The sequence below is a fragment of the Prionailurus viverrinus genome, chromosome D1 (assembly GCF_022837055.1).
Source record: "Prionailurus viverrinus isolate Anna chromosome D1, UM_Priviv_1.0, whole genome shotgun sequence".
Classification (NCBI taxonomy): Eukaryota; Metazoa; Chordata; class Mammalia; order Carnivora; family Felidae; genus Prionailurus; species Prionailurus viverrinus.
This window is the reverse complement of record NC_062570.1, coordinates 45,670,614-45,696,526: the sequence shown is the minus strand read 5'-3', so window position 1 is coordinate 45,696,526 and position 25,913 is coordinate 45,670,614. Positions and strand designations below refer to the sequence as shown.

Genomic DNA, 25,913 nt, shown 5'->3' with positions numbered 1-25,913 from the left:
AAACAGTTGGCAAGCCAGATTTGGCTAGTGGGCCATATTTTATGACCACTGCTTTAGATATTTTATTATTATTATTATTATTATTATTATTATTAATTTTTGATAGAGAGAGAGAGACAGAGACAGAACGCTAGCAGAAGAGGGGAAGAGATGGGGCGCCTGGGTGGTGCAGTCGGTTAAGCGTCCGACTTCAGCCGGGTCACGATCTTGCGGTCCGTGAGTTCGAGCCCTGCGTCAGGCTCTGGGCTGATGGCTCAGAGCCTGGAGCCTGTTTCCGATTCTGTGTCTCCCTCTCTCTCTGCCCTTCCCCCGTTCATGCTCTGTCTCTCTCTGTCCCAAAAATAAATAAACGTTGAAAAAAAAAATTAAAAAAAAAAAGAAGAGGGGAAGAGAGAGATGAAGACACAGAATCTGAAGCAGGTTCCAGGCTCTGAACTGTCAGCACAGAACCCGGTGTGGGGCTCAAACTCATGAACCATGAAGTCATGACCTGAGCTGAAGTTGGATGCTTAAATGACTAAGCCACCCAAGCACCCCTTCTTTGATAGTTCTTTTGATAGTTCTTCTTTTGATAGTTTATTTTTATATAAAGAAATGATATTTAAAAAAATGTCTTCTAAGTTTATCTTCATTTTGCCATCTTCAGAGCTCCTCATTTCTTTTTTCAGATCTAAATGATACTATATTCCTTCTGCCTGCAAAATTACCTTTTACCATTTATGAAAATTCATCACTTACAGAGCTACTATGTGGGTCTCAGTATTTATCTACCGGAAAAAGTCTTTATTTCACCATTATATTGAAAAATACTTTCTCTGAGTATGGAATTCTGGCTTAGAGTTATAGTGTATTTGATTTTTCTTCTTATTACAGTGGGAGTGATTCTACATCTAGGCAAAGGAAAATTTATGCCTTCATTTTGGAAAATAATTACAATAAAAATATTATGTATTTTTTTTTAAAGTTTGTTAAATTTATTTTGATACAGAGAGAGTGCACAAGCAGGGTAGGGACAGAGACAGAGGAGAGAGAGAGAGAATACCAAGCAGGCTTTGCATTGTCAGCACAGAACCCTATGTGGGACTTGATCTCACGAACCGTGAGATCATGAACTGAGCCAAAATCAAGAGTCAGATGCTTAATTGATTGAACCACCCAGGTGCCTTGACAATAAAAATATTATGTATAATTTCTTAATAGAGTCTATCCAGAACAATAACTTTATAACAGGTTATTGTTGATAGTTTTCCAACTCATATATTTAAAATAGTTTGATTTAGATCACCAATTTGCCATCAAGGTCTGCTAGTGACTCACTCATTATAGATGTTACATGCATGTTTTCTAGAAATGAAACAACTGAAGTCACTGCATTTTCTTCTTGATGTAGGGTACTAGTTGCTTCCTGCGCTGGGTCAGAAACCTGGATGATGAATTGCATGCTATTATAGCTGGTAAGGCAATGATAACACAAGAGTTACTGCAGTTGCATCAATCCGTGGTAGGAATGACTCAGAAATAGTTTCCAAATTCATCTGATTTCTGTATAACTCTTTTTCTCCATAATAGAATCCCTACTGAGGGACCAGTCCACACATTTTGTATGCGCCAAGTTTAACATACCCAGGCATTCTTGCCATCTGATGTTTTGAAATGGCAATATAATGATTTGGGTATCTGGCCTGCTACAGGCCAGGAATCCTAGGGAATGTGTTATAAAAGAACATAAAACTCAAAAAATTTTGTGACTAATGGAAGCACAGTTATATTGCTTGAAGCATTCTGGTTTTGCCACTGGCAAGTGACATATATTTTAATCATATATATTTTTATTTTTAAAGAACTTAATTAGTTTCATAAAAATAAGAACTCAAGATTAACATTTTCTGCAAGTACAGCATACATGCTACTTAAGTAAAATTGACAGTTTACAGATATTTATTAGTGATATTCCTGCTACCAGTATTCCGGGTCTCCCTCTGCCTTTGTTTCCCATTTATGGAACAAAGGCAGTACTATGGAAAGAAGTTTGAGGATATCACTAAAAGTAATTTGAGCTGTTAGAAGAATTGATTAATAAATATTTTCACTTAAAATGAGAAATGGTATCAATAACCTTTAAAAATTACTTTTGAAAATCATTATATTTGTTAAGACTACTGTTTTTAAAGTTATATTTAGAATATAAAGTGTCTTTGTAATATATATGTCAAAACTGTGTGTTCCTAACTCTGAAAGTCAATTTCATAATTTAAAAATGTGTGATATCAAATTCACCTCATTTTAATGTCATCACATATATTACTGTGCTTATTTTTGTATAACAAAGGGCAGTGCTACAAACCGATTGTGTCTTACTTAAGTGAGTGAACATTTCTGAATGACTTAATAACAAAGAAATACTTTGAGATTTGATCAGTTTTGCTTTATTTGTTGTTTCAGGCTTTTTGGCAGGAGTATCAATGATGTTTTATAAAAGTACAACAATTTCCATGTATTTAGCTTCCAAGTTGGTAGAGGTAAGCAAACATCTTGATGCATGCACAGCTCTAAAGGATGTAGAGCCTTCCATATCCCAGTTACAAGGACTAGTCAATCCTATAAAAGTACTGACAAAGTCAGTTCTCCTGTTTCTTCTTCTTTCTTTTTGTGTGTTATTTTCAAATATACACAAGTGTAGAAAGAATAAAGTAACTAACTCTTGTGTACCTATCATACAGTTTCAACAGTTAACATGTGACCAGTTTATTCCACCTGTACTGTCCCAACCCCACAAGTACTGAATTAATTTAAAGCAAATCCCAGATAACATATCACTTCTTCCATAAATAACTCAAGGTAAAGACTCCTTAAAGACTATGGCTAAAAGGATAAAGACTCCTTAAAAACAAATCAACACTACTACCAAAGTACAATCAAAATACTATTGTCACACATTTAAAAAACCTAGTAATTTAATATTATCATATATCCAATTAGAGCTTATATTCTCATATCTCACAGATATCTTCTGCAATCTGTTTTAATTGGGATCCAAAGTCTCTTTTAGTTTTTAATAGCTACCTCCTCCCCCTAACCCCCTTTCTTTTTTTCCTTGCCATTTATTTGTTGAAGATCTATGTTATTAGTTCTGGGAAATTTCCCACATTTTGGATTTTGCTAATTATATCCTTACTGGTGATACTAATATGTTTCTTTAACCCAAGTGTTTCCTATGAACTGTTTGTTAGATATAGAGGTTTAAGCAATTCAGTTTCAATTTTTAGGGGGTGGAGGGGACAGAAATACTTCACGTTTACTATGTGTATGAATTCCTATTGCATCACATTAGGAAGCACATTAGTTGTGTCTCTTTTTGTGACTCTAAGATTGATCAGTGGGCTCTGTTAACACAACTAACATAAAGTTCCCCATTAGGCTTTCACTTAATTGTTGTAGCACCCATTATTAATCATTACCAGGGTTTATTATTTCATTGAGAGTTGCAAAATGATATTATAACATTATTGTTTCTTCTAATTATTTACTTGTGCAGATTTTTTAAAATCTTTTTTTAATGTTTATTTTTGAGAGAGAGAGAGTCAGAGCATGAGCAGGGGAGGGGCAGAGAGAGAGGGAGACACAGAATCTGAAGCAGACTCCAGGCTCTGAGCTGTCAGCACAGAACCTGATGCAGGGCTCGAACTCACAAACCATGACATTATGACCTAAGCTGAAATTGGATGCTTAACCAACTGTGCCATCCAGGTGCCCCATGAGTTCTTTTAAAAAAAAACTTTTCCCTTTTCAACTGTTTGGTTACTCTGAAATGGTTTGATTTGTTCACAAAGAAATAATAAAATGCTTGATTACTTCCCTTTACTTAACAGTGTTCAGAATGAATTGGCCCCTAGCATTCTGCAAAACTGACTTATTTATGAGTCTTTATTTTTAAATGTCATTATGAAGATGTAAAGTTTAGAATATTTGGTCTTGTTTCAACCCAGGAATTACACTATCTTTGACCATGAGAGCCTCTTCAAGTTGACTTCTGTTTCTTTTTTATATAATGCCAATATCTCTGATAACTTTCTTGCTTTGTGATAAAACAAAATGGTCCAGGCTCATTTTGGACATTTCCTGCCCTAGAAACAGAATCAGTCTTTTCTCCAATGACCCCTATTCTTTTGGTGGGAAATGGTATTTAGAGACTTCAATTTGGGTACTTGGGTACTTCTTGCTTCTAGGCTAGTTATTATTTTTTGGCCTTCCCAGTAAAAAGAGCTAGAGAATCCTTTTTCCCCCCTTTCTTTTTAGAGAAAGAGAAAATAATGAGCATATTGATATTTCTAATTCAAAGCTAAGATTATAGATTTATTTGACTTCATTTTAGAAAAAATTTATCTCTTGGGCACAAAAATAGACACTTAGGTCAATGGAACAGAATAGAGAACCCAGAAATGGACCCACAAACGTATGGCCAGCTAATCTTTGACAAAGCAGGAAAGAATATTCAATGGAATAAAGACAGTCTCTTCAGCAAGTGGTGCTGGGGAAACTGGACAGCGACATGCAGGGAAAACTGGACCACTTTCTTACACCATACACAAAAATAAACTCAAAATGGATGAAAGACCTAAATGCAAGGCAGGAAGCGAAACCATCAAAATCCTCAAGGAGAAAGCAGGCAAAAACCTCTTTGATCTTAGCCGCAGCAACTTCTTACTCAACACATCTCTGGAGGCGAGGGAAACCAAAGCAAAAATGAACTATTGGGAACTCATCAAAATAAAAAGCTTCTGCACAGCAAAGGAAACAATCAGCAAAACTGAAAGCCAACTGATGGAATGGGAGAAGATATTTGCAAATGACAGATCAGATAAAGGGTTAGTATCTAAAATCTATAAAGAACTTATCAAACTCAACACCCAGAAAATAAAGAATCCAGTGAAGAAATGGGCACAAGACATGAACAGACACTTCTCCAAAGAAGACATCCAGATGGCCAACCGACACATGAAAAAATGCTCAACATCACTCATCATCAGGGAAATACAAATCAAGACCGCCATGAGATACCACCTCACACCTGTCAGAATGGCTAACATTAACAACTCAGGCAACAACAGATGTTGGTGAGGATGTGGATAAAGTTGCATTGTTGGTGGCAATGCAAGCTGGTGCAGCCACTCTGGAAAACAGTATGGAGGTTCTTCAAAAAATTAAAAATAGAACTACCCTATAACCTAGCAGTTGCACTACTAGGTATTTATCCAAGGGTTACAGGTATGCTGTTTCGAAGGGACACATGCACCCCCATGTTTATAGCAGCACTATCAACAATAGCCAAAGTATGGAAAGAGCCCAAATGTCCATCGATGGATGAATGGATAAAGAAGGTGTGGCATATATATACAATGGAGTATTACTCGGCAATCAAAAAGAATGAAATCTTGCCATTTGCAACTGTGTGCATGGAACTAGGGGATATTATACTAAGTGGAATTAGTCAGAGAAAGACAAATATTGTATGACTTCACTCATATGAGGACTTTAAGATACAAAACAGATGAACATAAGGGAAGGGAAAAAAAAGAATATAAAAACAGGGAAGGAGATAAAACATAAGAGACTCTGAAATATGGAGAACAAACAGAGGGTTACTGGGGGGGGTTGTGGGAGGGAGGATGGGCTAAATGGGTAAGGGGCATTAAGGAATCTACTCCTGAAATCATTGTTGCACTATATGCTAAATAATTTGGATGTAAATTAAAAAAATAAAACTAAAAAAATACAAATAAATAAAAATTTTAAAAAAAGAGAAGAAAAATTTTATCTCACTGAAAATCTGTGGCCCTAATGATATTAAGAGGATTACATACTTGCTTTATTCAGGTGTGTCTGTGTCTGTGTGTGTGTGTAGGGGAGAGAGAGAGAGAGAGAGAGAGAGAATGTGAGTTTGATATTTTTCTCAGTGCAATTGGAAGTCATTGGAGAGTTTTAAGTGTGGAAATAGCATGATTTAATTCACATTTTAAGAAGAAGAAAACATTCTGGCTATTATATAAAGAATGGAATAGAGGCAAGACTGGAAGCTGGGAGAACAATTAGTCTCAGACAGATGATGGCTTGTGCCAGTATAGTAGCAGTAGGGATAGAGAGAAATACACAGACTTGGTATATGTTTAGGAGGTAAGGGTGACAAGACTTGCTAATGGAGGGGAAAAGGAGTGTCAGAGAAAGAAAATATCCCCTAGCTAGCAAAAATACATTCTTTGACACAGGGAGAATCCAATATTGAGATCTGGTTTGTAAAACCTGTATTTTATAGCTGCTTCCCTACATGGCTAGAGTTTTTTAAGCCAAGCAGTGACATAGCTCTTTTTTAACTTATTTTTAAATTTTTAAAATTTTTATTTTATTTTATTTTTATTTTAGTTTTGTTTTTATTTTTGAGAGAGAGTGCACACGAGCAAGGAAGGGGCAGAGGGAGCGGGAAAGAGAGAATCTTGAGCAGGCTCCATGCTGGGCTTGATGTCAGGACTGTGAGATCATGCCCTAAGCCAATATCAAGAGTCAGGTGCTTAACCAACTGAGCCACATAGGCACCTTGGCATAGCTCTTTTCTTATATCAACAGACCATGTTTGATCTTGGCAGAAGAAACTAGAGATAAAATGTACTGATAAGAATTTATTTTTAATTTAGGAAATTACAAATGTAAGCTTACTAATAGGTCCTTTGTGGAATTAATGACTGTGGTGTAATAGGCAATCAGTTTCCTATGATTGAAGTTAATTTTATATTAAAATTATGCATTACTATATAATGAATATTAAATAAAAATCAGCTGACTAGATAACTTTTATCTTGGAAATAATTATTTCCAAGATGTATATATTGAATATCTATTATGTTCCCACTACTGTATGAAGTGCTGGTAAGCATATAGAACTGTGGGATATGGTTCCCACCCTTCATTAACTTAGAATCTGGTTCAATAGATAAGGTTTATTATAAGAAATTAGGAACACAATTGTTACATATTTCAGGAGATACCTGTGTTATATAATGTTTCTATGATGCTATTCTACCACATCTGAATTTCATTTTTGTCAACATGAATACACTACAGTATACCTGTACCTTGTAATATACTGTATAGTATATTCAAAATAGTGGTGCATGTATATCTTCCTTCCTAAGTAGAGTGTAGCTTTTTGTACATATCTTCCAGATTGGGGAAAAATTATTTCATGTTCTTTAGTTCATGAACCACCCGTGTCTTCTTGAACTTTCCTCCACCTGATTGTAACATCATTCTTTCTTGGTTCTTTCTTCTTTTCTTACTAGTTCTACTTGAGCTTTCCCATGTTTCAGAGAAACTATTGCCGTGAATAATTACATCTTCTATCCATATAAATTAGCTGGGCCTTCCCCATATGTATTGTGTACTTTCACCCAGTTCATTACCCCTGCTTTTTCTGCTTTTTCTCTCTTATCTCATTGTTAATACTAGGCCTCTTAGGAGGCAGCACTGTTGGAAGTGTGGACAGCAGACTAGTGCCAGTCCATGACCTGTTTATTACCAGTTCATAGTAAGCATAGAAATAGAGAGTAAGCATTTGGAAACTTCTGTAGCAACTTGACAGAGTAATTTATTTTTTTAATACAAAAGTGAAATTTTGGTTCACTTTGTGTTTTTAAAATTCAGTTTTTAGTAATTTATTTTTATTGTATTATAAAAGTATCAAGCTATGGCAATTGGAAAAAAATTTTTTTGAAGTGTTGCTTCAGTGCAGGTGGTTTGAGAAGCACTATTCAAATGTAGTCATTTCTGAAATTCTCCTTGTTCCTTTGTTCTAGGCAGAGCAGTTTGTTCCGTCCTCGGGGGGGGGGGCAAAAAATGCACACACACATACTAAACATATATATAGTTAAATATCTAAGTGCATTAGCTATTTCTCTTATGCACTAACTTAGATGTTATTGTATTCATTTTTAAATTCCTAGCTCCTAGCATAGTGTTAACAGCATTAGTTAACAGCATTAAATGTTGAATGAATGAATGAATGAATGAGTGAATGACTAGATCTAGCAGGGAAGGGAGACCTGAGGATTATACAAAAAGCATTGAAGGGTGCCTGGGTGGCTCAGTCAGTGGGGTGTCTGACTCTTGATTTTGGCTCAGGTCCTGATCTCATGGTTCGTGAGATCGAGCCCCGTGTCGGGCTCTGTGCTGACAGCACAGACCCTGCTTGGGATTATCTGTCTTTCCCCTCCCCTACTTGTGTGCACTCTATCTCAGAATAAGATAAACTTCTCAGAATAAGGCAAACTTCAAACAAACAAACAAACAAACAAACAAACAAACATTGAGGTATAAATGATATAAAAGAAGTAGAAATACAATGTTACTATATTCACAGAAAAGCATTATTACTGGTATCTTGGTTTGGGATGAGGGAAGGAAAAGGCTGACACTTAACTAATGTCATGGAAGGTGCAACCTGTAATTTGAGCTCAGAAAGGATTATTAGGTTTGGAAGGTAGACAAAATAGTTGTAGATAGCAAGTGAGTCTATTGCTCCACTCTATTGTTAATGCTATTTAAAGTTGTGGGTTTATTTCTAAATCTTACATTATGTTTGTTCTACAGACAATGTATTTCAAAGGCATTGAAGCAGGAAAGGTTCCCTATTTTCCCCATGCAGATACTATCATCTATTCCATCTCTACAGCAATTTGCTTCCAGGCAGTAAGTATAGCTTTTTGATATGAGAAATGAATTATTTCTTTACATTAAATCAATGGGGGGGGGGGTAGGCAATAAAGACCTGGGAAAATTTCTATGGATTAGATTTTATTTTTTTATTTTTTTACCAAGATAGCTTGCAAGTTTCAAATCAGTAAACATGCTAACTTAATGGGCTAGATCATTTTTAAAATTTTCTGAACACAATAATTTTTAGGTTTAAATTGAGTGCAATTTATAGGCAAATTATTACACTAGTACCTTGGCTAGAATGCCTATTTTAGTTATACTTCTACTAGAAGACAGATACCATGAGCATAAATAAGAATAATTGCATTTCCCCCATATTACTCAGGCAGCGAGGATAGAGGTAGGATCTAGTCTATTAGAAGCATTGTTCAATTTCTCTAAATTATGTAATCATCATTATTGATGTTAGTGGTTTTAGGACTGTTGCAAAATTCGGGGGGACCACTTTTATTTGCACTTTTTCAGAGTAATGCTGCCAAGTGTATAAACTTATTATAACTAAGGAAGTACCAGCTATCTAATGAATATTCAGTAAATGCTTTCCTGATAATAATGAGTTAACTCAACTATTATTTCATAAGCAATATTCTTGATAGTTATCAAGTTAAACATAAATACATATTTTCGTTATTATCATCACTGTTGTTTTTAAAATCCAATGAGCAATAAAAATAAAAAAGTGCTCTGTTGCCTAATATGACTAATTATATTTGCTCTTTACTGAAGAAGTCTCAAATTGAATACTCTAATCTTAGGCTGTGATGGAAGTTCAGACTTTGCGACCATCTTACTGGAAGTTTCTTTTAAGACTCACCAAGGGCAAGTAAGTGACTGAGATATTGTACCTGACCATAGAAAAAAAAACATTTTCCCCCTAAAAAGATTTTGAATCTTTTCATCTTTTTGAGGGAATATTTTTCCAGTGATAAAGTAAGCATCTACATGTAAATCAAATATGTCCAACTTAATATGTATAACATGGGGTATTCTTTTGGTAACATTATTTTGACTTTTCTTTTCCCTGTATTATTTTAGATATTTTAAATGTTGTGGGAAAATACTGTATTGATTTGAAAATTGCTAATTAGTTGCTACATAACACACTTAAGTCTCACTTTTATAATCTTTGATCTCTTCTTTTTGATTAGAAATACTCAGCAGATTCATTAGAAATCATTCCTAAATAATCGAATGGTTTCCAGTGGGAGAAAAATAATCATATTCTTTTGCTTGATTCTGTAAGAATACTTTTCCTTTGCCTTTATTATCATGTTCTTTATTGTTTTAGTTAGCATTTTCTGATCTTGATCTAGTTCTTTGGGAGGCAGCTTGACCTACTAGAGAGACCATGGACTCTGACTCTGGCTCTGATAACTTTAGCTGTGTTATTGGTGGAAAGTTTTTTTACCTCATGAGCCTCAGTTTCTCACTCTCTACTATGAAACAGTAATACATTCTTTGTATGGTTGTGTAATAGCACTTAATAAATTGTAGCTGTTATCATTATCACTCGTAGTTTTAATAGCCAGCAGTTGTATAGTATTGTACTGTGTCCCAGACATACACATACAACACGTGTACACATGCATATGTGTTTAATCCTTAAAATGGCTCTATGAGATGAGTACTATTAATATCCTGGTTTTATATTTGAGTCAACTGAGGTGCACAGAGAGGTCAGCTGACTCGCCAGAGTCACACAGCTAGCAAATAAAAGAGCTGTGGGCTGTGAGCCAGGCAGTCTGGCTTTAGCATTCTTCCTCTTAGCCATGAGACTGCATCCTTTATATTATTATTATTAATCATTTATTTCTTTGTCATTTAGATTTTTGCCCATTAAGGAGTTTAAGCAGTTGATTATTTTGGGAGGGAACTTAACTTTGGAAAGGCACCGAAAGTTACGTTTATCGTTCCTGGAATAGTGATGGTGGCCATTGGCTCAAAATTAACCCTGTTGTCTTCTCCCCAGAAGAAATGCTTGGGATCGGGCATAGAGATATGGGTTCATCCTGCACATTAGCTAAATATATGTCCTTAAAAATTATTTTCACTTAGCATAATACCCTCCAGTTCCATCCATGTAGTTGGAAATGGCAAGATTTTATTCTTTTTGAGTGGCGAGTAATACTCCATTGTGTGTGTGTGTGTATGACATCTTCTTTATCCATTTATCCATTGATGGACATTTGGGCTCTTTCCATACTTTGCCTATTGTTGATAGTGCTGCTATAAACATGGGGGTGCATGTGTCCCTTTGAAACAGCACATGTGTATCCCGTGGATAAATGCCTAGTAGTGCAATTGCTGTGTCGTACGGTGGTTCTATTTTTAGTTTTTTGAGGAACCTCCATACTGTTTTCCAGAGGGGCTGCACCAGCTTGCATTCCCAACCAACAATGCAAAAGAGATCCTCTTTCTCTGCATCTGTTTAAGAGATAAAACAGATGAACACAAGGGAAGGGAAGCAAAAAGAATATAGAAACAGGGAGGGGGACAAAACAGAAGAGGCTCATAAATATGGAGAACAAACTGAGGGTTGCTGGAGGGGTTGTGGGAAGGGGGATGGGCTAAATGGGTAAGGGGCATTAAGGAATCTACTCCTGAAATCGTTTCACTATACGCTACCTAATTTGGATGTAAATTTTAAAAAATAAAAAATAAAAGTAAAAGTAAAATAAATTATTTTACCTTTTAAATTAAGTGATGGATAAAATGAGGGTATGCTTTTACTTCATCATGTCTATTAGAAATTTAAAAACCTATATGCTGTTTTCCCTTTAATTGTTAAATACTTACACATTCGGATGTATTTTCTGTGGATTGTGAGACATCAAAATGTCAATTATGAAAGAAATTACATTTAGTACCTTTGCCTCATTGGCAAATATTAAGCTCCTTTATTGTTGATATCCTGTGATTTCATTCATCAGAAAAATTGTCATGTATCTGTTTTTCTGTTTGACACAATCTGGTGGAAAGAACTTGAGAGGGGTTTGAAATTATAATGGTGGTTTCTGGGGTTTCGGGTCTAGGGATTCTGATCTCTTTAAACAAAATATGAGACAGTGAATCTTGAGGTAGAGTACCAAAGTGACTCTGCCACTTTGAATCTGCCATTGAGTTCTTCATCACGTCAATCTTTTCTGTTTTCCCACTCCATGAAAGATAGGTCAAGTGAATCATCTTATTTTATAAACTTCATTAAATACTTGTTCACTGTGTCCTCTGTTTTGCAGATTTGCTGTCATGAACCGAAAAGTCCTTGATGTTTTTGGTACTGGTGCATCTAAACACTTTCAGGATTTTATCCCTAGGTTGGATCCAAGATATACAACTGTAACACCAGAGTTGCCCATCGAGTTTTCTTGAAGATGACTGTAATTTATTAATGTGACTTAATGTTTCATTATTTTATCCTGAAGAGTTAACTGTGTTGAAACACAAAGAAGGAGTCTTGAGCTTGAACTTCAGTGTTATTTCAATGAGAGATACTCTTTTCTTGTTAGTTTTTCTTACCAGTCAGAAGTACAGAAGCTTTTTAGGAAGGTGTTGCTTAATAATTAAGCACCCTCTGTAGCCAGAATCTGATTCTGGGTCACTTGTAGTGGTTGACATTATGATATATTATTGATTAAATTATGTCTACAAGCAATCTTAAATAATCTATGTAGAAATGTAGTAACAAATAAGAGTATACTTAAAATTACTTTAAAAGATGTTTTTAGTTCATTCCAGTATAATTCTTGGTTAAAACTAAGAATATTTCTATGTTTTAGGATACAAAGGATCACGGGTACATGGATTTGGTCTGTTTTTTTTTTTAACTTTTGAATTGGTAACTATAGTAGTGAAATATTATGGAACTGAAGTAATTCTTCCCAGACAATGCTGCTTTAGTGTGAAGAAATTTAATTGAAGAAAGTGGCCATTCTCACTTCAGGGATGCGAAGACGGGTCTTGTGCTGTTCGGATAAATGCCGTGGTATCCATGCTCCCCTTCCACTGATACCTTCATCTCTCTTCATGGTCAGTTGGGCTGTCTGGCAGCCCAGTGAGCCTATGTACTAATGGCAGGTTAGGAGCAAATGGAATTTGACATATCTGATAAAGCTGAAATGTATGTTTTAATCTTTTACAGAAGCATTACACTTGAATATTTAAAAGCAAATGAAGTTGCTTTTAAACCTCGTGAAGGTGTACGGTGTTTGTTTGCATTTATAAGGACTGAATTCTTCATAGCTCGTTTTGTCTGCCATTGCTGACTTAGAAGGGATCAAAAGTAGTTTGGGCAAATTTGTCAGTTTGTTCCCTCTCCACCATCCCACCAGTGGATATTTTACAGCTACAAACAATATAAAAATCCAGTAGTTGTTAAAAAGTCCATTTCATCACTATGGGATTCAGGTTCTCCAGCCTCTTTTCAAAAACTTACTGTTTTTATTCCTGTTAGAACAAAGAAGTGACAAAATATAGTAAGTGTTGATTATGAGTTAGGTCGGGACAGCTGTGATTGAAATATGATTACTCTTCAGAGTTTTTCAGGGAAAAGTCATACTTTTCTAACTTAATAAAAGGCTTAAGTGGTTATGATGTCTATAGTTAATGCAACATATAGGGATAATGGTATATTTTTTTAATATCATTTTGTTGCTGAAAAGTTTTGGGCTGTTGTAAATTAATTATGCAGTATAACTTGTGTTGCAACAAGAATTATAACCCAGACTTTTAAAATGCTTAATCTGCCGTATTCAATTTCACCAAGCCCTGTATATTTCTGTTCATGTGTAATCCTGTCCTCAGTTGTTATGGCAAATTGAAACCCAACAAAAAGACAGACTCTGATACTGTGGTAACAGAGCCACTTTAATGAGGTCAAAATTTTGCATTGTGATTAATTTTTTAGAATTGACTTGACTATTAGGCAATACTGTTAAGGAATCATTTTGGTTTCAGACTTCAAAATTGCTTAATAAATTAAGTTTTCAGTTTTTATTCCTGGAATCAAAATGATGATTGGTACTGTGTTTAATTTTAAAAATGAAGTATTATAGCAGTGAAGAAAGCACTGCTTCCTGTACCTCATTTTCTTTATTTAGAAATTATGTTTATAATATTTTTCCTGTCAGTTTAAAAGAAAAACATTTTAATTCATACGTTGCTGTTTTCATGAACATTAAAAAGGCTATGGTGTTAAAGGCAAATCCTACTGAAATTGGATGAGATTGTTTAGTAAAATCTTACTGTCAAAAGGTGCATTTCTATGATTTCCTTTTTTTTCAAGCTATAGTCATTTTTTAATATAAAATGTAAAATGAAATAACCGTCATGAAGCAGAACATGATAATGAATGTATAGCTTTAGTGAATAATTAATGAATTTTCAGGGGTGAAAAGAGAAATCCAATTTGATTTCATTGAGGCAGACTGCACAGTGTAGCTGTTTGAGAAAACAGACACTGTGTCTGTGCTCCTGAAGACAATCAAAATGATATCTCTCTACCTCTAACCAATCAGGTATCAATAAACCATGTGACACCGTAAATAAAGTCAAATAGATGGTTTTTTTAGTCCATTTATACACTAAGGAAATTGTGCCTATGTTAAGTTTCCACCAGAACTGGTTACAGCGAACATTAATGTGTAGACTGCAAAACAGTGCATCGGAGTATTTGTAGTAGTGTGGTTGTTTCACTGCTATTTCCTGTGTCATAAAATCCTAGGGTTTGTACCAACCCAGTAAAGACTGAGGTTGCAAGATAACAAATTGTCTCCGATTTGTTCAAGCCTTGCCAATGTTTCGTCAGATAGTTTTAGACCATTTTATTACTCATTTCTGGAATAAAACCTTTGGTCCGGTTATGCCGTTTCATAAATTCTGTGGTCACTTTGGTAACTTTTTTCTTGGTCTGTGCACATGGTTGTCACTTGGCTGATATGTAGTTTATTGTTGGTACTCATCTGAAGTTTAGTCAGTTGTTACTTTATTTAAAATTGTATCTTTTTATTCTTTGCTCTCCGATTTTATAATTTGCTTTTTTCTATATTGAACATGTCTTGTGTGATTAAACCCAAATTGGTCAGCTGTCCTAGTATTTTCTTTGTTGAGCTTGAGCATTTGTCTCCTTGTGGACTGTGCTCAGGCTGACATTTGATTTAGTTGTTAATACTGACAAAATTGTATTCTGCTTGTATGGTATCACAGTCCCAAGTTTCTGAGTCCCCTGCCAGTGTATAGTTAATGAAAATCGATTTCCTTTTCCCGCAAAGAGCTTCGTCCATTGTCTTAGGTCACATCCCCCTCACTGTGGTGATCAAGAAGCCTCTCAGCAGTGCCAGAGGGGCGGGCCCACTGGGACCATTGGCCTGGTGTTCTTACTGCCTTGAATCAGAGACGCCGCCACGCCCTTATAGTCCTTGAATTCTTTCTGTGATTTATCTGTACTGTAAAGACAGAAAGTAGATCGACAGAAGGTGACTCAGTCAGTTAAGTGTCCAACTCTTGGTTTCAGTTCAGGTCATGATCTCACGGTTTTGTGAGTTAAGCCCCGCATCAGGGGCTGCCAGTGCAGAGCCTGACCCTCTGTGTGTGTGTGTGTCTCTCTCTCTATCTCTGCCCGTTCCATGTCCGTACTGTCTCTGTCTCAAATAAATAAATAAACTTTAAAAAAGGTAGTTTGACAGAGCAACAAGATCATTCTTACATGGATTTTTTTTTACAAAAGTATTCGTTTCTGAATTGTTAAGATATCTGAAAAACGTCATCTCCCCTAACACCTTCACTTGTTGCTGCTTATCAGCCTGGTATTCAGTTTCATGGGGTGAACTTGGATAACTGAAAATGAACAACCAAGAAAAACATACAGGAAAAAGAGTAAGAAATGAGTGTTTCCTTTAGGGCTGGGTTGAAACTGTGATGAATAATAAATAAGATTAGTTATTTGTGGATGCCCAGGAGACTGTTCTTATAGTTGCCTCAAGCCTGCACCCTCCTTTTCACAGCTCCTTTCCTGTCGGTGCCTTAGCTAGCTCTGCACTTCTTTCTTGTCGAATTGGTGAGGAAGGGGGTGTCTGGGACTGAGATCAGGGGTGTGGACATAGATCCTGGGGTTATGATTCTTCCCTCAAGCCTGTGATATGGGGACCCCAGGACTGAGGCTGTGCTTCTGTTTCATCTGTAGCCTCAGGTGACTTTGCTTTTGCACTATGGTTGTGAAAAGGGTAACGACAAAGACATGAGACTGACACTGGTGTGTGATTTCTGGAAGTGGAGAAGGGGCAGGAACTTGGCCATGATGTCCCAGCCCTGGGAGTGCAGCAGGGCAGTGCATAGCCTTAAGCTTCCAGCTGTGGGGAGTAAGATGTGTGCTACTTTACATGAGGGAAAAATGAGTGACTTAACTGGGAGAAAGAGTTAATATCTGGTAATGCTCTCTTACTCTGTGACGTGGCCTCTCTCTCCTTCACCTCTGCCCCAGCTCTCTCCTCTCTCCTCCTTCCCAGCCTTGGAATCTTTCTAGCTGACCTTGTGTTGCCCGCCCCCCCACCCCCACCCCGCTCATCCCCAAGCCTCTTGCCTTTTTTCTGCCAACTGGTGTTACATTCCACTAACTATCTCCTTGAATGTGAACACTCTCTTGCTCCCTTTGGTGGCAGCTGGGAAGGTGGGGAGGCTGTAATGGGATCATAAAAATGGAATAACCATTTTCAGGGACAGTGACTTTTGATATAGCTCTGCATTTCTTGGGCAGAACGTATAGAGGATAATTGTACATGTGTGGAAAGAGGTGCTTCTTTGAATGTGGGGCCTTTAAATTCAAGACAGTCCTTGTCTTCTTAACATCCCTGTGACATCACCTGACTTGCTGTGGCTACATGGAAGAAGCAAGAATTTATTTCCTATTTCCTATTGCTTTCTCCATTTTCTTTCCACCTCTCATTCCTCCAGATGTGTCCTAAGTGAAATCATGTATTGGGCTTTATCCTTTGTCCTTGCAAACCTGCAAATCCTTGTAATAGCACACACATACACACACACACACACACACACACACACACACACACACCACATACACACACACGCCACACCACACATACACACTTTATCTGGTCCACAGCAGAGGCATCAGGATGTCAGGTGCAATTTGTACTTTTTCTCCAGTTCACAAGCCCCTGCACTTTGCCTGTTCAGTTTTTTGTTCAGTTTAGTGCCCACCTCCCCTGCCTCCACCCTAAAGCATAACATTCTAATCTTGTAAGAAAACCCCAAGCTGTGGGTAATAGGATGTTTCCTGGTCTTGGCACACAACATACAAGTGTCAGCAGCTCTGTGTGGCTGGGGAGGTCCAGCCTTCCACAAGTGGATCTGTGGGCCTATAATGGCTGAAATCATCCAGGAGTATTACTTTCCTCTGTCCCTTACTTTGGACCAGGCAGTTTCTGGTGCCTGCTTCCCCAATGTCTGTTAAACTTGACTCAGTCATCAGTCAACCCCTCAAGTGAATTTTCTTTTCAGATTGTTTTGGTCACACAAGAGTATGCTGTGGTTATTGGGATGGATTGGTGCCAAAGGCCCATAAAAGCTTAAAGCATGAAGTATTCCTGTCATTGGTCATTATGGGGTGGGGTGCCAAAAGGAGTGGGTGAGAGGAAACTGCACACATACGTTTCAGTCTCCCCTCTTCCCTATTTCTTACCTTCCAAGCACTGTGCTGTCCTACCACATCTTTGACATTTATTTCTTCAGTTTGAGTTCTCTAGAAGGAAAAAGAAAGTTCTTATTTTCCTTTTTGTTTCTGAGAGAACTGAAGGTGAGACTTAAGCATCGGTCAAAGAAGAGCCTGCAGGAATATTGTGGAATGTGTTAGAAAAAGAGATAGCTTTTCTTCCTCTCCTCTCCCCTCAGAAGTGAGTCAGAGAGGGATTCATTCAAAATGGGAATATCTAGAGTCATATTCCAGTGACACATGAGACAGGTGTATACTACCAGACTTGGCACAATGAAGAGACACAGTCTATGAAAGAGAAGGAATGGGGATTTTTCTCAGAATTATTAGTGTAGGGGCCATGTTTGCAAGCATTTTATATATATGTATGTGTGTGAGTGTGTGTAGGTATATACATATGTATATGTGTATATGTATATGTATATGTATATATGTGTATATGTATATATGTATATACATATATACATGTGTATGAACCTGACTGGAGGCCAGTGGTCAAACTAGGTATTGACTAACAAGGTGCTTTGCTTCCTCAAAGTATTCAATGTTGGTGGCATGACTTGATTGAATGGCCTTGTAATGCTTAAGACTGACAGCAGTTGTTTCCACAGTAATTTGAAAATGTGTTCAATGTATTAAGAGAGGTTTTATAAGAATAAAGTTTTAAAATTCCTCCTTTTGAACTGTAATTTGTATGTTAGGTAAAATCTGCAAAACTACAGGAAGAAATTCAGTTGCATCTAAATCTGAGTCTGCAGATTTTAAAACATATCGTTCTCAGGAATTTGGGTTTCCTTAAGACCTTAAGTAGTCAGGGGGCACCTGGGTAGCTCATTTGGTTAAGCGTGGGACTTCCCCTCAGGTCATGATTTCACAGTTCATGGGTTCAAGCCCTGCGTCAGGCTCTGTGCCGACAGCTCAGAGCCTGGAGCCTGCTTCAGATTCTTTGTCTCCCTCTCTTTCTGTCCCTCTCCTATTCACACGCTGTCTCTGTCTCTGTCAAAAGTGAATAAACATAGGGGTGCCTGAGTGGCTCAGTCAGTTGAACATCCAAACTGCAGCTCACGTCATGATCTCACAGTTTGTAAGTTCAAGCCCTACAGCAGGTTTTGTGCTGACAGCTCAGAGCCTGGAGCCTGGAGCCTGGAGCCTACTTTGGATTCTGTCTCCCTCTCTGCCCCTCTCCCACCTACTCACTCTCTGTCTCTCTCAAAAATAGATAATTAAAATTTTTTTAATGAATAAACATAAAAAATAAAAAAGACCTAAAGAGGCAGGATGGATAAATCTATAAAACTAGAGGTATAAATAAATCATATGGGCATTTTTATTCCCCCACTAGAACTCCTCATATAACTCGAATTAAATTTCAAAAATGGATTGCAAGCCGTTGTTAATTGCTCACCTAGTGGCTGTTTAATCCTTATTCCTTGCTGATGGAGCACTGATTTTAAGACAGCAGTATGCCCAGCTGAGGTGATGGATCATGCTTTTTCTAGGTGTTTCATATGTCACTCCTTTCTTCTTGTCCAGATATTTTTCCATCCTTTTTGCTGAAGCTGCTCATGTGATCAAGTTTGGGCCAGTAAGATGTAATGGGAAATCTGGGAAGCTCTTGGGAAAATTTTCTCTCCCTGATTAAAGGAAAGCTTTTTTAGCTCTCCTTTTTCTCTTGTTCAGAAAACTAGTTAATGAGATATGGATCTGTGGCAACAACCTTGCACATAACGAGGTGAAGAGTACAAAGATGAAAAACCATTATGTTAAAGATGTCAGAGCAGAAAAATGGAAGGAACCTGCCTCCCAGATGACATTCTTCTGCCACTGAACCAATGCCAGTAACCACATAACTCTGAGAATTGAGAAAACAAATCTCCATCACTTAAGGCTCTCTCAGTCAAGGATTCTGTTATGTCCAGCTAAAAACATTTCTAATCGACACATTCCAATCCTATATAGATCAGACCTCAGATTCATTTCCCATTGTATACTCTCCTTCCTTGATTTAGAATGTGCTCTGCTTTCCTCCCCTCTTCCACTTCTGCATGTGTCCTGAAATATTCAGTCACCTCTTGGAAGGTTTTGCTGATCGTTTATCTCTGTCTTCCTGAAGCAGTTTGCTAATTCTTCCCACAAAGCCCATTCCATTTGAGTCTCATTAGCTGTGTGCTCACCTGTTGCTCCTTTAAAAGATTGTGTGTATATGTGAAGGGCAAAGATCACAGCTTATCCCCCCATGTCTGTGCCTAAACTAGGCCTTTGTATTGAGGGGTGGGGTGGAGTGTTAGGGTGGGAAGTGGTGGTCTCAGCAACCGAATACATACTAACTTTGTGGAGTCTGCAGACTGAAAACCTACCCTGAGCCATCCATGTAAAAGTCTGGAAAACATTATCTTTATAAATGATTTTGTAAATACTCCAGGAAATTGGCTCCTACTACCATTCCAGCAGCTATTAGAGCCAGTTTGGCTTCAGGTCTTAGAGAAATGATTTGTCATCTGTTTCATTTGTTTGCTTTTTCCTGACAGAGCTGGAATTCTGGATTGTTCCCCACTTTAAAAACTGCCAAATCTAAACCAGAAGTAGACAGGGCAGGACACAAGTCTCTTCCTTCCCATTCATTTTCACAGTGTAAAAATTCACAGGCAGTTTTCCTAGAATTACACTTCATGTCTGGCTTTTCAATCGTGTATTAGGGTTATTTTTTCCCTATAACAGAGAGGATCTTAAATATTTGAGAGAGAAAGGCTTGGGATCACTCTTAAAATATAGGCAGGGCCCTTAACAAATAGCTTCTTTGGATACTTTTAGGGGGAAAGGAAGGGGAATGAAATGCATGAGGTGCCTGTGATAGAGGGTAGGTCGTTTATATCACATTCAAACCTTAGAGCCTAGGAGGTAGATATTACTGGTTCTGTTTTACCAATGAGAGAACTGGGAATCAGAGAGGCTGATGATTTGCCCATGGTGGCATTCCCTGAATTGGAGCTCAGATCTCCAAGAGTTGAAAGTTTTAATTTTTTTTTCTTTTTCTTTTCTCTCAGAATATAACAGTCCCTGCCAAGAAGTGGCATCTTTACTCCCCTCTTTTAAAAATCATCGTATAAAATTGTAATAAAAATCATGCCTCCAAAAATGATTTTGACATTTACTTGCAGCTCAGATAGAAGAACAAGAACTGGAATTACCTTCTCACTTGAAAAAACAAAACATACTAACAAATCCTGATAATATGTATATAAAACAACAGTTTTCAGACACTGGACATCAAGCGCTGCAGGGTGGTGATCCCTGAAGGAAGGAAAATCAATGAGTTGACTCCTGTGATCACCTCAGCTAGTATCCAGAGAGAGATTCCAGGTTACAACTCAGGGAGGGAGCACCACACGGTGCCCAGAGGTCTTCCTGAGGTGAAGAAACAGACCTGGGAGTCCAGAGAGGCCAAAATGGGTGACGTTGATAAGGCGGGGTACAAGAGAGGAGCAAGCTGCACAGAGAGGAAGCAGAGAGTTTTAAAAGGGGTCCCCCTTGGGACTGAAGCTGAGTACTTCTGTATGCTTGGAAGGAAGCTCCTGAGGCTGGAGAAAGAACCAGCCTCCTCTGAAAGGAGCAGAGAGGCTAATCATTGAAGTCTGCACAAGGCAATGAATAGTTTGCCTTCCTGCTAGCCAGAGTGGAAAATTTTGTAATTCAAAGGGCACCAGATAGGAGAGTCAAAAGTGTCGCTTCAGTAGGAGAGCAAAATTAGCCGTGGACTAAAGGCTCAAAAGTGTCAAACAGTTTCTAAGTAACTCTCTCCTAGACCAAAGTACAAGAACATAGGAATACAAACATGTACTGAGCATAGAACAAGGTAAAATTCCAAATGTTTGGCATCTAATAAAATTGCTAGGCCTGCAAAGTGCCAGAAAATACAACCCATAAGAAAAGGGGAACACACACACACACACACACAACAAAACACCAGACCCAGAATGACACAAATAGTAGAATTACTATGAGTACAAAAGAGTATTGTAACTATATGTCATATCCTTAAGAAGGTGGTAGTTAGGAAGAAGAGAGAAGGCTGAGCATGTTAAGTAGAGACATGCAAGATATAAAAAGGACCAGAGGGGTGCCTGGGTGGCTCAGTCAGTTAAGCGTTCCACTCTTGATTTTGGCTCAGGGCATAATCTCATGGTTCGTGAGTTCTAGCCCCCCATAGGGTTCTGTGCTGACAGTGCAGAGCCTGCTTGGGATTCTCTCCCTCCCTCTCTTTGTCAAAATAAATAAACAAACTTAAAAAAAACAAAAAGGACCAGAAAATAACCTGTAAGATGAAAAATAAAATGTCTGAGGAAAACAAAAACCTGAGTGTGATTAATAGTAGATTAGATGCAAAAGAAAAGATTATGGAAATTGAAGACCTAGCAGCAGAAACTATCCAAAACTTTAGAGTGAAACATTCATTACTGAAAAAAAAAAAGTGGACCAAAGAACTTCAGTGACCTGTGGGTCACCTTCAGGCAGCCTGATGTACATATAATGGAGTGTCTTCAAGGAACACAAGATAGGTGTGAAGAGGAGAGAGGTACAGAAAAATGTTTTGTGTTTTCATCTTCACTCAAGTCATTTGAGGACATGATGGCCACCTTTTAAAATTAGATGAAAATTAGAAACCTACAGATCCAGGAAGCTTACTGAATTCCAAGGACAAGAAGCAGGAAGAGTCACGTCAGAGCTTGTCTTAATCAAATTGCTTTAAACCAGTGATAAAAAGGAAATCTTCTATAGCATGTAAAGGAGGGGAAAAAGATATGGCACATACAGAGGATTTCAGATAAAAATGACAGGAGATTTCTCATTGTAAATAATGGAAGACAGAAGACAATGGAGCAAATATCATTAGTAAAAAGAACAGACAAACCTGTCAACCTAGACTTCTATATGCAGTGAAAATATCTTTCAGACAACAGAGGCAAAATAATGTTTCAAACATCCAAAAAATGAATATATCACCAGCACACCTACATTACAAGAAATGTTGTATTTATTTTTTCTTCAAGTACAATTAACATACAGTGTTATATTAGTTTCAGGGGTACAGTATTACATTTCTCACTGTTGAAGAAATGTTTTAAAAAATCAGATATGAAATAATACCAGTGAAAATATGATTAACATGTAAAAAGGAAAGCTTTTTTATTTTTAAATCTCTTTAAAAGATAATGCTGAAAGCAAATATAGCAAAATGTCAAAGTAAAATGTAATAATTACACAAAAGTTTAAGGAGGGGAAGATGGAAGGATTACCATAGTATAGAATTCTATACACGAAGTTGTATAATATTGAAGGAAAACTGGTAAGTTAAAGGTATGTAATATATATATATATATATATATATATATATATATATATAATAACCTAAAGAAAGCAGATATACTATAACACTAGCAAAGTAGATTTCAGAGCTTGAGAATATTACCAAGATTAAGGATTATGATGGTTATTTATGATAAAGGTGTCAGTTCAATAAGAGGAAATTACAATCCTAAGTATGTCATAATAACAGAACTTCTAGATGAAGAAAAGTCTGATAGATCTACCTGGAGAAAGAACCAACCCATAAATATAGTTGGATATTTCAACACCTTCAATAATTGATAAGACACATAGACAACATCCACAACTATTTAGAAAATTGAAAAACACTGTCAGCCATCATAACTGATCTTTATAGATCACCCAACAACACTATATATATATATTTTTTTTCATGTGTGTGGAGAATATTTCCTACAGAGACCATATTCTGGACCATAAAGCAAGTCACAATAAATAAAGGGTTCAAATCATACAAAGTATATTCTCTGGCAAAAGAAAAACTAAAAAATCAATAGCAGATATTTGGAAAATCTCCAAGTATTTGGAAAGTAAACAAAATGCTTATGATGAAGAAATAAAAGTAGTTTAGAAATGTTTGACCTGAATGAAGATGAGAACACAATATATTGACATTTATTAGATAGATAAGGCAATACTTAGAGGAAAATTTATAACACTAGTTGCCTGCATTATATAGAAGATTCTCAAATCAGTGATCTCAACTTCTACCTTAAGGAACCAGAAAAAGAGCAAATTAAATAAAAAAAAATGAAGTAGTAAGATCAGAAATCAAAATAAAAATGGAAAAATAAGAGAAAAATTAAAAGCTGTTTCTTTGAGAAAAATTAATAGCAATGGTAAGCCTTTAGCTGGGTTGGAAAAAATAAAAGGTCAGCACAAGACTATTAGGAATGAGAGGCATGACATCACTACAGATTTTTCAGAAATTGTGAGTATTATAAACAACTTTGTGCTAATAAATTTGACAATTTAGAGTCACTGGACAAATTCCTTGAAAGATACAAACTAACAAAGCTTCTGCAAGAAGAACTGGATAATTTGAATAGTGCTGGCAGTCTTTTAAATAGAATTTTTAGTTAAAAGCCTTCCCATGAGCAAAACTCTAGGATCTGCTCAGTTCCTTTTTGAGTTCCACCAAACATCTAAGGAAGACATAATACCAATTCTATACACACTTTTTCAGAAAGTTAAAGAGAGAACACTTCACATCTGATTCTATGAGGCCAACATTTTCCTAATAACAAAAACAGGCGAGGAAATGACAAGACAACCAAAGCCCAACATCCTTCTGAACATGTAGACAAAAAATTTTAACGAAATTTTAGGAAAGTGAATAAAGAAGAGAACACATTATGACCAAGTGAAATTTACCCCAAGAATGCAAACATGGGAAATCAATCAGTGTCATTTATCATACTAGTCTGCTAAAAAAGGAAAAAAAAAAATGTGATCATCTCAAGAGAACTGAAAAAGCTTTTGACAAATTTCACCATCTCCTCCTCATAACTCTCAGCAAACTGGGAATAGGGGAGAATCTCTTCAAACTAGGAATAGAAAGGAATTTTCTAATAAAGGGCACCCACCAGAAAAAAAAAAAAACCTATGGTTAACATCATGCCTAATTATGAATTAATTAATACTTTCCCTCTAATATCAACATGACACATATGTCATTGTGCTGGAAGTTCTAGCCATTGCAGTAAGACTTGAAAAATAAGCCAAATTAGAAAACAGTAAGTAAAATACTGTCTTCAGTGGCAGACAATATGCTCATTTATGTAGAAAATCTTAAGAAACCTGTACAAAACTATTAGAATTGATAAATTTTGTAAGCTGATTCTAAAATGTATATAGAAGTGCAAAATATATAAAATGGCCAAAACTACTTCAAAAAAGAACAAAGGGGACCTACACTATCTGATTTTAAGACATTATAAAGCTACCAAAAGCAAAATATTCTATGTACTGATACAAAGATGGGCAAATAGATCAGTCAAACATAATGCAAAGTCCAGAAATCAACCTAGATATTTTTGGTTAACTGATTTTTAACAAAGATGTCATGGTAATTCAGTGGGGAAAGGATAATCTTTTCAGCACGTGTGCCGAACCATTTGGGTAGCCATATGCAAAAGCAAACACAAAAACAAACAAAGTAGAAAACTGGCTCTTCAAAGGACACTTTGAAGGAGATGTAAACACAGTTGACATACTAGGAGAAAATGTTTGCAAATCACAGTTATTAAAGGGCTTTATCCAAATATATGAAGAACTCTGTAAAACTCAGTAGGGAGATGACTTCTGGCATAACAGCATGAACAGCTCTGCTGACTCACTCTCCAGTGAAACTGGTGAAAATTATTGCTAAAATTCACTCATTTAAAGCCTCTAGAAATGGCCCAAAGAACAAACAGCAAATGAAGAACCATTTCTTCAAGAAATTCTATGAAAATTTAATAAGGAAGATGAATTTTACTTTGAGTAAGAAAGGTGAATCTTACTTTCAGTAAAAAAAAAAAAAAAAAGTCTGTTGTATTTGAACCAATGTCCTCCCCACTTCCCTCCCAGCTCAGCTTTGTGGAGACTCCACTCCATACTGCTGCAGCCAAGAATATAGGTCTCTCTCACTACCCAGCTGCTAGCAAGAAGGCTTTCTTTCACGAGTTGCAGGACTTCAGTGGTTCTCATCCTGTCCCCAGCTGACTAATGCTGAGGCGAAGTCCCTGGCAAGTGCAGTTGAGAGGTGAGAACTCTCTTCTTCTATCCAACCCTCATCATGGAGTGAGGGCTCTCCCTTGAATGCAGCACACTGAGAATACTGGGGCCCTGACAGCCTTTTCTCCATCTTGTGAAAAGCAAGCCAAGAGGACCTCAGGCTACTGCCCTTCCCCACCTCCACTGAGCTCTCAGCTCCAAGAGTAAAAGTGTCATTCCAAAAGAAGCTTGCCATTGTCTCTACTCCCAACTCCACAGTCAAGGAAAAATGGAAGGGAACCTTACCATTACTAATGTCATCTCAGGTTCACTAAGGCTACCCAAA

At 36.9% G+C, this 25,913-nt stretch overlaps 1 protein-coding gene across 5 annotated transcripts in view; it reads left to right on the top strand.

The window, feature by feature from the left end:
* Window positions 1-25,913, top strand: part of TMEM135 (transmembrane protein 135) — a 449,569-nt gene that overhangs the window by 328,185 nt on the left and 95,471 nt on the right. For 3 of the 5 annotated variants that reach the window (XM_047878354.1, XM_047878353.1, XM_047878351.1), the window contains 5 exons: window positions 1,391-1,454; window positions 2,443-2,519; window positions 8,638-8,736; window positions 9,519-9,586; window positions 12,000-15,269. In XM_047878354.1, the coding sequence (XP_047734310.1) occupies window positions 1,391-1,454; window positions 2,443-2,519; window positions 8,638-8,736; window positions 9,519-9,586; window positions 12,000-12,132 (441 nt within the window). In that variant the 3' untranslated portion in view covers window positions 12,133-15,269. Of the gene's footprint in view, window positions 1-1,390; window positions 1,455-2,442; window positions 2,520-8,637; window positions 8,737-9,518; window positions 9,587-11,999; window positions 15,270-15,717; window positions 15,730-25,913 lie in introns of those variants that run through there. The other 2 variants (XR_007156343.1, XM_047878352.1) reach the window with 2 other exon arrangements.